This window comes from Nelusetta ayraudi, unplaced genomic scaffold, assembly GCF_046127955.1.
Source record: "Nelusetta ayraudi isolate G7.1 ecotype Tasmania unplaced genomic scaffold, CSIRO-AGI_Nayr_v1 ptg000097l, whole genome shotgun sequence".
In the NCBI taxonomy this organism is placed as follows: Eukaryota; Metazoa; Chordata; class Actinopteri; order Tetraodontiformes; family Monacanthidae; genus Nelusetta; species Nelusetta ayraudi.
In genome coordinates, this window is record NW_027466147.1 from 1,862,530 (window position 1) to 1,876,802 (window position 14,273).

The 14,273-nt window shown below is 46.9% G+C and overlaps 1 protein-coding gene across 1 annotated transcript in view; it reads left to right on the top strand.

The window, feature by feature from the left end:
• The window catches only part of fat4 (FAT atypical cadherin 4), a 98,196-nt gene that overhangs the window by 39,335 nt on the left and 44,588 nt on the right, over nt 1–14,273 (top strand). Inside the window, exon 2 of the mRNA XM_076048029.1 lies at nt 13,327–13,458. Coding sequence (XP_075904144.1) covers nt 13,327–13,458 — 132 coding nt within the window. The remainder of the gene's footprint in view (nt 1–13,326; nt 13,459–14,273) is intronic.

Here is a 14,273-nt window from a genome sequence, read left to right on the forward strand (position 1 = left end):
CAACCTTGTTACAAGAAGTTGAAGTACTGACGTTCAGAACTTTGGGATTTGTGTGAACTATCCCTTTAAACTCCTGCACCATCTCACCACTCTGTTTGCAACAAATCTTTCCTTGTTTGTTTTATCAAACTGTAAACACTCGCCCCTAAAGATGTGTCCGAACGTTTCTCCTCCAACGTTTTGTTTTCCTGACAAAAAAAAAAAAAAAAAGTTTTGTAAATGTTGAGTTAATTGCCCACTTGATGAGTTCTGCTCTCCGCGCTCCGTCCCTTCGTCGTTTTCAAGTGAAATTAATAATCCCTCTTTTGTTGCCGTGAGACTAAACAACATTTGCGGCTCTTCCAGCCTGGAGTTTGTTGAAGTTTGAAGCCTTTTTTGTTTGAGCCTCTCGCTAACAGGAGGCGCGTTCCTCTCCAAGTGCCGACAAATCTTGCTCTCTCGGCCGGCTGCCTCTCTTCTCTTCCCCTCCGAGTCCCCCGGGATTCATTTTAACAACAAGCGATAGGAATTTTGTTGTCCCTCTCTCTCTCTCTCTCTCTCTCTCTCACTCCTTCCTTTCTCTTCCGCTCCCGTGCCACAATATACATGTCAGCCGAGCGGCAGAGGTCGGCTAACAAATGACACCCTTGTGCTCCGCCGGGGGGGTTTGACCTCAAAGTAACCAAGAGGCTCCCACAATGCAGGAATTAATCGTCACCCCCCCGACCCGGAGCTCTGACCCGGAGCTCGGACCCTGGAGGAAGAAAAAAAAAAAAAACCCAAGAGGTGTTATGGATGATAGTAGGGAGGGGGAGGAGGAGGAGGAGGAGGAGGAGGAGGAGAAAAGTCCCGGCGACGTGCGGCTTCCTCCCTCTCGGGGAGGATCCGCCGAGCCTTTATGAGCAAACAATTAATAGTCTCTGTAGGTTCCCTCAGCGGGGGAGGGGGTCCGAGGAGGGAGGGCGGGGGGTGAGACGGATTGTCTCTCGGCTATTCGGCTGCGCTCAAGCGTGCCGCGGGACAAAACGAATTAAAGAAGAAAGGAAGAGGGAGGAAAGAAGATGGCGGCGGCGATGCAGAATTAGAGCGTAGAGCTGTTTTGAGGTTTTTTTTTGTTTTTTAAGGAGACTTTAAGGGACCGTACAGGAAGCGGAGTTTGGATCGGGGTCCAAATCGACCGCCCGACCAGAACGCTTCCCCAGCATTTGGCTGCTCTGACTCGCTTCAGCTCAGTTCAGTTGTTATAGCAAAGTTGCACAACCTTTATCAGCACGATTTCTGGTTTCAGGAGGGTTTTTTTTTTTTTTTGTTGGTGCTGAACGGCCTGATCACGCACCCGTGTTTATTAGCGGTGAGCCCTGACCAAAAGACTCACATCATTTATCGTTTTTTAAACTCATTGACACTCGAAATCTTTCTTGAATTGGAGCAGCCAATAATGGAAAGTTGACTGTGTGACGTGTAATGTGTGGTGCAAATGATGAAAAGAAGTGTGTGTCTCGTCGCAGTCGCTGTTGTGTTTTCATTCACCAATGTTAAATGTGGATATTTACAGAAATTGCGGTTCCGCTGGTGAGGAACGCGGCCCGGAACCGCTCTGGCATCCCAGCAGCCGCTATGAAACAGATGTGAATGGAACCCGGAGATCAGAGATTTTTGGGGGATGGGGAATTAACTCGAACATCCTACAGGCGGGTTTGCGCTGTGTTTTCCAACCACTGGATGCTACTAAATCTTCCCCATTGGGCCTTTAAAACTCCAGTTGCCAGTTAAGAACAAAGGAGGGAATAGATGATGATTGACGCCAGCGGAACGCAGCTAAATCTGCTGAAACGTCTTCTTTCTGTCGAGAATTCCCAGTTTTTGGAAGGACGGGAATGCATTCTGATGAGCTTCCAGTGGGCACAACGCAGATTTGTCAATGCTTTTCTCCAATTTCTTAAAGCAAAGGTAAAATCTTTGTCAAATACCTGCCAATTTCGACAGACCAGATCAGAAATCCAATGTGATTTAAAAAAAAAAAAAAAAAACTTTTACCTTAAATATAAGAACACAGAGAAAAAGTTTTGAAAACGAAAAAGGTCAAATGAACTCCCATGCTATAAAACTCTGTGCTGTCAAGAGACCCACCTCCAGCGGAAAGAAGTCCTTCCAATTACAAACCACTCAGCGTATAGTTCCTGCTTTTAAAAGCCTCAAAACTGCCCCAAAACAAGCAGAGTTGGGTTTTTTTTTAAACAAGGATCTTTCAGCAGCTGCCGTCATGGAGAGAAAACAGATCATATCGAGGTTTGTTTGTTCGTGCCTGACATCTGAAGGCAGATTTCATCTCGGGCCAGTTTAGCCCACCGCCACAGAATCACATGCTCGGCGCTCGCGGCTTCTTTTTCTGTCTTTATGTTTTTTTTTCTCCCACCCCCACCCCCTTCTCCCCCCTTTGCTACGCCGACACCGAGGTATTGATGTTCCGGCTCGGGCCAGGCCGTAAATCACAGACGGAGCGCCTCAAATTATGTGGAACTACGTCTCCTGGAGGGGGCGACGGGGAGGCTGAGGGAAGCGCTCGCCTTCCGCGGAGAAAGTTTCCTCGCGTGGGCCGAGCCACCGGGGGGGCCGGCCGGTAGCTGGGAACGCCGGCGGGAGATAATGAAATGTGCAGGCGACATGGGAAGGCCATTGAAGTTTCTCTTCTGCTTTAATCCGCTAATGATGTCTCCCGGCCCTGTAATTCGCCTTTGGACCGCGGGATTTCTTCCCATGCTATTCTGTCTGGCGGGGCTGAAGAGCGTACGAATGGCTTGTTAATTAAGATGGATGGTGCTCGGTGTGTGTGTGTGTGTGTGTGTGTGTGTGTGTGTGTGTGAGAGAGAGACAGAGAGAGAGAGAGAGAGGCTCATCTTCATGATAATAAGAGAGTTTAGCGCGAAGCCTTGTAAGACCTCCGAGCTGTTTAGTGTGGAAGTGGGGGGGGGGGGATCATGCGTGTATGAATGAGCATGTCATCGGCATTTTCCTTTCCGCTCCGCACTTGTGTGTGTGTGTGAGAGTGTGTGTGTGAGTGTGTGAAAGAGAAAAGAGGGTCGGAGGCATCGCGAGGCCTCTGTCGCCATTAAAAGACCCCAGCAGGGAGAAACTGTCCCGCATTGTCAACTTATTTGGCAGAATTCTCTCTCTCTCTCTCTCTCTCTCTCTCTCTGCGCCGCCTCATGTTAAATTCATCGACGTATTCTGTGTCATTTCTTTCCCCTCCGTCGCCCCACAGAGTTGCCTCAGATCAGGTTTTCTCGCCCAGCTGTACCTTTCTTTTTTTCCTTTTCCTGATCGACCGCGGCAGATGCGAGGCACTCTGACGAGCTACCAAAATCAAATACATATATAGAGCTGCACACAGGACAGTTTAATCCTGGATCAGTGGGCCTCAGTCTTGCCCATTAAAAGGCCACTGACAGCAGTTTATAGACTGGTCCGCTGGACTGAGATCTAATTACGAGCACGCGGACGGAGCAGACTTTCCCAGTAAAACTTTCACAGCCAGTAAAGTCACCTGGTGCTCACGGAGACTGGATATGTTTCTTTTTGTCCGCTTGATGAATTTTCTGAGGTTCAACCATTGGTCTAATTTTAGAAGTCGTTGCCGTCCAAACTTTTGTTGTGCCCGGGCTGCTGGATGGCTTGAGTAGAGTTGTGAAGGGAATGAATTTCCAATGAAGTTCCAACTGGACTCCCTATCGGCTTGATCAGAGTATGACTGGACCAATCAGTGTCCTGGGCTGATTTGGCTTGGAAGCTTGACGCTCTGATTGGCTCCTTCATTGAACTTTCAAAAAACAAGAAAAACAAAAAAAAACACAAAAATTGAAGAGTCCATTCCCTTTTTAGATGTTTTCTTTCAGCTCTTCCCCGGATAAATTTATCTCCTGGATTTGTGCTTGTCAGGTTTTTGGCTCAGAGACAAATGAATGACTTTTTTCCTACATGTATGTCATTCCGCTTGTTCCGCTGAGATTCTTCTTTGTTTGTTGTTTTATTTTGTCCTTGTGTTGTTTATGTTTTACCTCCCAGATGGTGATCGCTTCTAAGTCGTGGCATCATCATATAAACAGAGCCGTCCAACAGTGTTGACCCCACTTTGTTATTTTTAGTCCGGTCAGCAGAAGCTTTGTGTTGAAATCAGGAGCAGAGGTCAGCCTGCGAGGTCGGCTAGTAGGACAAGCACACACACACACACACACACACGCACCGCCCCCCACTCCCACTCACTTCCTCCTACCAACGTTAATGTTAGCAGGGGAACAGGGGTTGCTGGAGGTGCCTGCAACTCCACCCCCCCACCCCACCCCCCCTTGCACAACAATTCAGCTCCTGTTTTGGATTAACGCTGCTTTCCACACACACACACACACACACACACACACACACACACACACACACACACACACACATAAACGTGCACAGAACTTCACAACCTTACACTGACATTCCTCGCTCTAAAAGTTGGTAAATCCTGCGCCTGACCTTGTCTGGTTTCACTGAGCCGCCACCACTTCCCCCCTCGCACTGCAACACTTTCTGTCTGGCTCTGAATTTGACATTAACACCAAATTTATTTGGTGTGTGTGTGTGTGTGTGTGTGTGTGAGGGGGGCAGGGGAGGGGGGTAAGTTAGTTGCAGCCAGAAAAAATAAGCAAATAAGTTTTATGATAAGATTAGGAAATACTTGGCAGGCTACCCGAATCTCATTCAGTCAGACCAGGCACAATTTTTCATGCTAGAAACAGCAAATTAGTGGAATCATGCTGCTTTTAATTCAATAGAAAATGTTTGCAGAACAACTTAGAAAGCAAAAAAAAAAAAAAAAAAAAAAACTGTTAGCAGGTCTGTTGCATCGTAGCTATTTTCTGATTTATTCTGAACTCCAGAGGAGCAACTTCACTGAATAAATAATCTAAAAATCCTCCCGAGATGTCCAGGAAGTGACATATTTAGCACTTGTTTACAGCCTCCTGCTGAAAATAGCTTCATAGCTTCCTCAGACCGACCATACGGAAGAAGGCGGCCTCAGAGGGCGGAGCCAATGTTAAGCCAATGTTAAGGGAGCTTTGACGTCGATACTTTGATGATGAACCTGTGCATAAATACTTATTTGTTCAAAAAGTCAGCCCCCCGTCTTCAGAACAGATAAAGGCAGACAAGGAGGCAAGGACAGCCAAGCACGTCAACTTTGATGCCGTGCACACGTGATGGGAACCAGATCCGCGGCGTCGATAAGAGAATCAGTGGACGAAGCATCAGCACATTTGTCTTATATTGTGTTACCTCAGATTTGAAAAGAACTGTGACGGGTTTGTGCTCAGGTCAAATAGATAAAAAACTCTTTACTTTGCCTTTTCCCCCCTCCTTTTTTCCCTCCCCGCCTCTTGGTTCTTGGAGATCTCGTCCATTTTTCATTGGGTGACGGAAAAAAGTGGAACCCTCCCGCCTCCCCTCCTCCCTCTGGTTGCAGTCCTTCCAAGAGTTCTGGAAACCAGCTCTGGCATTAGAAATAAAATATATGACGCTGACTGTATATCTTTTGGATTAAGTCTGCATTTGCAGCAATCCCACTGACATCAGACACAGGATCACTTGGAACCACCTCCGTCTTTCAAACATACATGTATGTATTTATGATTTGCAAAACTAAATCTAATCAAATTGGCATTAAGGACAATGGTATTGCTCTCTTTTGGCCCCCGGAGAGCTCTTGGATTACGGTTCAACTATTTTTCAAATGTGTCAGTTGGAAAAAAAAACAATTGCTCATTACAAGTAAGATCGCAACCATAAAATATATCCATGTATCAAAAGTGAGTATGATGAATAACGGGGGCCTTGTGTTGCTCTCAGTGAAATTAAAGATTTATTAACCTTTTTAAGCCATGTTCTCCAGTCCAGGTGGCACCAGCTTTGACTTCTTCATTATTCTCTTGGAGGGTCTCACCGCTGCAGTTTGTTATATCGCAGCTGTCGGATAGAAGCCTGAGTTTGCGTTGCCAATTTTGGAAATTTTCTTTCCCCTTTGGTATCAGTTGAGGGATTACACGCTCCTCCACTGGGCTGGAAAACATCCTCCAGCCTCCTTCTTCTTTTGTGGTAATGTGCCGCTGTCGGGGTTCTCCTTGAGAAGAAACCTTATCGTGAGAAATTTCAAACGAACTTATCTTTCTGGCGGACGCAAAACCAAGGAGTGTGTGGGAACGAAATCGGGTCGACAGAAAAAAGAGAATCGTCGGCGTACAGTATGATCGACGCCAAAAAACGTTGCTTGGGTTACTGTCCACTAGCCACGTTTCGGGGTTTTAGACCTGGCGAAAGTTTGACCGTTGTGTTTCTGAAGCAGTCACTCCCAGTCGTACTCTCAGAATGTCTCCTTGTCATGGTCTGCGGGGCTCCAAACGCCTTAATTGTGGCCTCATTGAGTAGAAAAAAGAAGCGATAAGGGAGGCGAGTCATGCAGAGCTGAGCGCAGAGTGGCTACGATGTATGACGGCGCTCGCTCGCTGTTTCTTTGCTGGAAATAAAAGCAACGACTGATAAAGGAGAAAATACTTCTTTTTTTCTCGCCTCACATCTTGAAAGCATACTTTTCTCAAATTGGCTAATTATGCCGCTTTTTTCCTCTCTTTTTTTAGCTTTCATCACAAGAAAAGGAGAAAATGCTTGTTTTGATGTCGTTGCTTTGTGCGCTCGGGCAATTTTGGGCGATGGCTCCGACTTGGCGGAGCTCGCGCTCGCCTCCGCTTAGCTCTGCCTCTGATCTCCCACCGGGCCTCCGACTTTTTTTTTTCTACCTAACTTTCCAGCCAGGTAGGGGTCCCCAGCAAAAGACTTATGGCTGTTTAGAGTATGAGCCGAATCCCAATTTGTTGTAGCGGCTCGCGTTTCGGAATCGGGTACACTTGAAAACGTCAATTAATCACAATTTGTTTCCAGGCTTTGGAGCCCAGAAGCAACGTGAAACCATACAGTGGCGGCGGTCCGTGTGGGCTGCAGGGCGACTCGCTGTGCCCTGCAGTAGGCTCGGAGGGACGGCCTCCCTGCTGCTGCAGCTCCTGCTGCTGAGGGGCCTCGAAGAATCCTGCTGCAGACAAACAATCTGTCAACAGTTGGCAGAGCGGAGCGCCTAGCGCTCGCCGCTGGTTGCCTGCAGAAGGCCGAGCTGCTCCGTGATTGTTTGCAGACCCGCCCGCTTTGTTTTGTCTAACTCCTTCCTGCGCTAGCTGGAGGGGGCATACACACTATATATACATATGTATATATATATATATATATATATATATACACATATATATATGTATATATATATATATATATATATATATATATATATATATATATATATATATATATATATATATATACATATATATATATATATATATATATATATATATATATATATATATTATATATATATATATATATATATATATATATATATATATATATATATATATATATATATATGATCCCGTCCCGACTCTTCTCCAGCTCCTTGAGGTTTTGGCTCTCTCGGGTCTTCAAAACGTGACAACGGCCGCGGTCGGAAGTGCGGATCGCGCTGAAGGCACCGCAGTTTGACGGGTCGAGTTGGTTTTCCGATCGTGTTAAAGGAACCCCCCGGAAGAGCCTTGTGACCTTGTCTCGATTATTCAGTCACGCTTCCCCCCTTTTTTGTGGTAAAAAAAAAAAGTTAAGAAAAAGCTGCTGGTGTGTTTCCCCCAAACCCCCAGAAGTCCTTAAACTCCCCATAAATCTGCAGCCAAGAGGTCGAGAGGTCCGTCCCAACAAGAGGGAGGCATCGATGAGGGTTGAATAATGATCTGCCTCCGTCCTCATATCTCGGGAGTGAGAGGGATATGATGGATGGTGAATGTGGATTATTGTCATCGTCCCACTTGAACAATATCTTCCACAAAGCAGAGCCTTCCATCAGATGGAGTCAGATCCTGGCATAAGGTTTTCAGATTTAGGAAACCCAGACGAGAGGCCTGGTCTTCTTTTCTTTTTTTCTAGACGGCTGGTAATCCATTCTTCGGAGCTCTCAGCGTGACAGATACCCTTTTGCACGAGGCAGTGCCTCTTGAATAGAAGCGACAATCCAGGGGAAAGTATGATTTTTGTCTTACTTTTTTTGTGCTGATCAGTCATCGAGTCCACTGGGAGTCTTGCAGCTTTGATCGAGAAGCTGTGGAGAAGAAGGGAAAACGGTGGGGTTCTTTTCAAAAAGTTTCACAGTTAGAGGTTGGGAAGGGATGCGGCTGCCCTGGCTGAGCGCAGGAGGAGTCGGTGATGATTCTCACAAACTCTGTGTCTCTGGAGTGGCTTTGGTTATTTATTTGGAAGATCTTGACAGAATCGGAATGTTCAGAAAGGGATGTCAAACAAGGTGCTCCCTGAGGGTGGAGTGAACGCATGGGTGCGAGTGTTGTCCCGAACCTGAGAGCGGTATTGGTGCCATTTGTGACATAGCAAAGTGGCAAATTGAGTTTTTAATGCACATTACTTTTATTAAAGGTCCAGAGAGTTCACTGACCGGTCTGCGACGCAGACACTTCTAGAAGCATCAGTGAAGCGATTTTTGTGCGCCACTCAGGACATTTAATGGCTTTGACTTCTTGACTCTTTAACGACCTCGCAAAAAAAACCCTCCAGAGCGCCATCCTGCCGCGTCTGACACAGCGAAAGCTGGAGCCATTCGTCTTGACTGCGTGCGATTCCGCTGCTTCAACGAACTGTTACGTTTGGCTCCGCGAGTCCGCTGCTTCTTTTTTGTCGTCGGTCTTAAAAAGGGATCACACAACGCGGAGTCAGTCGCCCTCAACATAACGAGATCTGGAAGTCGCCGCTGCTCCTCCGACCCCATGACCCCGGCGTGTCAGCGGTGTGTCCTGCCACATCTGTAGTCACTCAGAACTGGCTGCAGCCTCTAGGAGGCGCACCCTGCACTTATTTTTTGTCTTGGTTTCTTTTTAATGAGTGGATGACATCAACTTTTACCGTTGCATCAGTTGCACTTGATTCCAGCAGCTGGAAGACGGTCGGGCCGATGATGTGGAGCCTGCAAGCGAATACTCAGCAAGTTACTCTCCTCTTAACGCGTCTCATTCCTCAAACGAACTAATTAGGCGGTCGCACTTTGTGTAAATACTTGTCCTGGTGATGGAGCGTGTGCGCAGGTTGCGTCAGGTGCTAGATGGCCTGGCCGCACCGTGACCTTTCCTCCCTGAGGAAGACTTGGCAGGGCTGCAAGCGCCCGGCGCTAGAGCTACCTTCTCCTCTCAGATGTTGAGGAAATGTCAAGGCTCGTTCGCTTTTATCCTCAGCCATGAGCGGAGGCTGTTTCTCTCTTTCTCTGCTCTGGAAGAAAAAAATAGAAAGAAAACTGCAGCATGGTGGGACGTAAGAACTATTTTGGTGCGCTCAGTTTCTCCCGAGGTAAGACTCTACTTTTGCACAGACGCGGCCGCTTAAAAACAGCTAACTAGTGAGTGCTGCCATTACACGGTGACGGATTTATGGGGCCACTTCACTAAAAGGACAAGACGACGCGGCGGACTTCAGTAGAATCGCGTCTGTTCACGCCGGATTTAAGCTTTCACAGCCTGTTTCTTCATTTGGGAGACTTTCCAGACAATGCCATTGTTTTGTTTTTTTTCTTGTGTTCTACTGAAAAGACAAATAGCTGGTGAAAATGTCCTTGTTTATCGTGTTTGCAGCGCAACGAAATGAGAATCCATTCTCACCACTTACGGGTTTACCACAGACATCTCAGATGGAAACAAAACCATCTGCGGGCAACAAGATATTGTGAAAGTTCAACGCAAGGGGGGGAAAAAAATGCCCTTTCGCTACGAGTGCGAGAGACAAAAAAAAAAAGAATGGAGGGATTAGATTACGTAATGTAATCTCGACCATGTAAATTTCCCCTTTGCCCCGTCGTCTCGCTGGGAGTTTTGCAACACGGCTGAATTTATCGCCGCCAAGAGTTTCCCAGTTCCTTGGACAAATACCTTCCATCACCGAAGGTCCGGCCATCGACAAGCGCTCAGGAACCGCTTGACGTGTGAATCATTCATGCTGACGCCATAAATAATGAAAAGCTGCCGGCCGCTCCGCGGCACCTGCAACTCGAAACAGCCCTCGGTGAAACGCAACCCTCCGGCCCTGTAAGCTAATGTGTTTCACCTGCCTCCGGGATCCCCGCGCACAGGTACTAGGAACCAAAGAACCTGCCTCCTGACCTCGCTTCCCCTTCCTCCCGTTAATACCCCCCCCCAAAGAAAAACAAAAAACAAAAAACCCTCTTTGATATACACAACACCCCCCTACCCCCCCACTCACCAGTTCCCTCCCGGGGAAACCTTGGCGAGCGCAAACTGGAAGCGCGGAGCATAATTATGTCTCAAAACTGCACTTCTAACCTAATTAGCTGGCTCCTCACAAGTGGGCCTTGCATTATTTACACATCAAGGGGGGGACACACGGGGCGTGAAATAAATATTCATTGTTTGTTGACTTCGCCCCGGTCCCTTGGCTCGGGCAGGCGAGTGGAGTCGGGGAGTCGGGACACAAACCGCCTTGTTCCGCAGTAATTATCTGCGCTCATGCGGACACCAAATCAGAGTGGCTTTAATAAGTGGACAACGGCGTGGCTGGCCGGGCACAGCCGCCTCGGGTGACTGGCTGCTCGCTGAGGGGGACGGACTATCGCTCCCGACCTTGGGCTGACTCTGGAGTCAGACTTTGGCGACTTGGATCCAGCGGCGTCGCTCCCGTCACTGTTTTTTTTTTTTTTTTTTTTTGTCTTTTCTCAAAAAGGAAAAATGACTCACATGGCACGAGAGGCTTCCTGCTACTGTTAAGCACAAAGCAGATTTGCGGGACACGTGAGGTTGATTTTCCTGTGAGTGGTCGGAATGAATAGGTAGCTGTCTCAGTCACACCCCCTCCTCCCCTCCCCCCCCCACACTCCTGCCCAGCCAGGTGGTCACATGGCCTTGGGGCCTATTGTCTATCCCTTAAACAGCCCGCGGAGAAACTTAAGTTGCCCAAGTGAACAAAACTGTACACCCATTGTTGACTTTTCCCTAGCATTTCCTATTTCATCTGGCTCATGTCTCGCTTCCTCGGTGGGTTTCTGTGTTTTGTGGCAGGCGGCAGAGAAATTAGGGGTTGCGGGGGGGTGTCTGAGGGGCATCTTTTTGACGCCTGGAATCAGGAATTACCATAATCACTGTCAACATTAATCGGAGAGCCCATCGCTGGAGGATTTTAAACGCGGCCTCTCCATATTTATAGAGCCAATAAATAGCAAAATGTCCCGTTATGATTCAGATGTGCGCCGTGTTTACCGGCTTTGAAATGCATATTTGGGTTAGAGGATGAGGCGGCGGCGGTTCGCCGACCAGGTTGGCGGCGCAGCAGCAGCTCATTGGAGCTGTTTTGCTTTGACAGAGCAGAGCAGTCACACTGAGGATTTTTTTTTTTTTCAGCAACCAAATCCAGAAGCTACACTGACTTTTTATTGCAACTCATTGCTGCAACTGCAACAGCTGCCTTGACAGTCGATTAATCTTTAGTATTAATCTGTAATCTTCAATTATTAATCTTTGTATTTAGATTCAGCCGATTCTAAATTTTGCTTCAAAATGTTTCGCTGCTTGTTCGGCTCCTGCTGACACTGGAGACAGATTTAAATTCATCTTGCTCTCTAGCTTGCAGTTCATGGGCTAAACTCTCTGTCTTTAGCTTTAGCATATCTGTCCAGCAAGCTTGATAACAAGCTAATTGTCCCAACATGTTGAGATATTCAGGAGTCCAACTGTCCTCCAAATGTCTCTGCAGAATGGCCTTGCTCCAAGGCTCCAAGACTCCAAGGCTCCACTTGCAAATTTTGGAGGCAGTCCATTTTTTTCCGTGTTGAGGACGAAATGCTTCCGCTCTATAGTTTATTGACTTTATCCTGGAATGTGATGGAAGTGCGTCCGCTGGTGGACTACACACTGTTTAGTTTACCTGAGCTTTTCTATCATTGTCAGAGCTAGGAAGGAAGACAGATGGCTCGCTTCCGTCATCACCTGCGGAAAATCCTTTTCTTTCAATCATTTTTATTCATGTTTAATTTTGGTCTCCCGGTTATAATTATTTTGCGGGAGACCCTCAGTAATGAACAGGGCAAGCACGGCTGTGCCTGAAGTTGATGTGTGAGCGTGCGGACTGCAGAATGGACGGGGAAAACGCCTCTTCATGGACTTTACGCAACTCTGGAAGGAGCCTTTCAGAAACGTGTTGCTTTAAGTTGAAAGCGCGCAATTGTCTGCAAGACTGTATAGCGGTAGCATTCAAACTCTAAAACCATGAAAGGCAACAGCTCCAAAGAGAGCATGGGAAAAGTCCTCGATGGCCGGCGGCATAATTGCTACTTAGGACAGTTATCGATGGTTCTGCAGTGCAATAGGGGAACCGGTTTTTGTTTTTGTTTTTCTGCCGTGGTTTCTTTCTTCTTTTTTTTATTTGGAAAAGTCCTCATGAAATGTTGCTTAATTTGCTTAAAATCACATCGAGGCCTTTTGCAGTGTTTGTCTAAGACTCGGATTATCACTCTGACGGGCGGGACAGAGTTTGTCCACATGGGGGGTCCGTGGTCTCCAGTAATGTGTGTTTGTTTTGGTTTTTGCCAGACCTGAAGTTGAAATTCCCCCAGCTTGATTTAGTTTGTTCTCCCCTTTCACTCACTGTAAGTCCGTGGGGAAACGAGCCTCCAGTCAATTTGTACGTCGTACGCCCTCCATGAGCTCCAGTGACTTTGGGGTATGTGAGGTCTACCATGGGCCGGCCCACAGTGCACGGCTCTAGATATGCCGATGGCAGAAAGGCCGGTTGGTGGGGGCTTGCAGTCAGCGGAGAGGGAGCCAATCGGTGCGGGAAGTCGCTCTTCTTCATCTCTTAATGCAGTCCACTTACTGTTAAGCAGATCAGTCCTCACATCTCACCAAGTCAAAACAGTGCGTCTTTGTCATCCATCATATTATCGTGTGCTCAACAAACCTCATTTGGCCCAACTAGGGTGTCACACCAGCATCCTTTCGGGCAAACAGGGTCAAATTCTTTACTCATTTCTACCAACTCGGAATTCTTGGCATGTTTTCTTTCTTTCACTTAAAACATTTTTTTTGTTCTTGGAGTCAACAGAATTCAGCAGACTTCAACAACCCTGTAGGGACCTGTTGTGATTTTAGCAGATGTGCCTTTTGCCGTGTGCCGTTAACCCTGAGCACTTCCTCCTCTGTCTCCTCTGTTCCGCAGGTGGAGATCACGCTGCAGGACGTCAACGACAACCCGCCCATCTTCCCCAACGACATTCTCGACGTGACCATTGAGGAGAACGTCGGCGACGGCTTCAAGATAATGCAGCTAACAGCCACGGACGCAGACGAGGTAACGACTCCCCGGCTCTCTCTTCTGCCTTACAGTGTTTTCCTGCCAGTTTTCCACTCCGCTGCCTTTGGAATCGATGCCCTGGGAGTGATTGCATTAGAAATGGGCTCGAAACTCTCGTCAGATAGTTTAGAGTGCTACTATAAATTCAGACGGGTACCAGAGGCCAGAGCAGCTGTCACTGTTGAAACAGTAAATGATTAGTCAGCTTCAGTGTCTACAGGTTTTTTTTTATGCCAAAGGAGTTGGAGATTTTCGGGACAAAACCCACAAACGGATACAAGGCAGTTTTTGGGAATGAACGAGGAAACTTAGCAGGAGCAGTCTTCAAGATGATTCTTCATATCGAAGACATTGTGTTGATTACTGGAGAAGGAAGAGTTTCTTCAGAAGCGTCGATGACACACTGTACTCCATGTCTTTCTTTGTCTTTTTGCTCACTGTATAACAAATGAACGTCCAAGTTCTTGTGGTTTGTGTTTGACGTTGATTTATAAATATAGTGAAATATGCAAATTCAATTTAATCCTGGGTGGCCTTGTAAGTTTGACTTGTGTGCGGGTAAAAAAATCAAGATGAGAAAGAACAAACATGAGTGAGTTAGTTTTTTAGTAGCACAAAAATAAATCTCTGCTTCCATAGTTTTTTGTCAAAATAGACTTTTTCATAAGCGGTTTGCAGAAATTGGTTTCAGGAAAGGTAGCGTCGTCCAAAGAATTTGATATGGATTTGGTTTTGAGAAACTGTGACCATCCTGCAGGCTAATCAGGTTATGAAAAGAAATAATCACTGCCGCATTTTGATAATAAATTGCT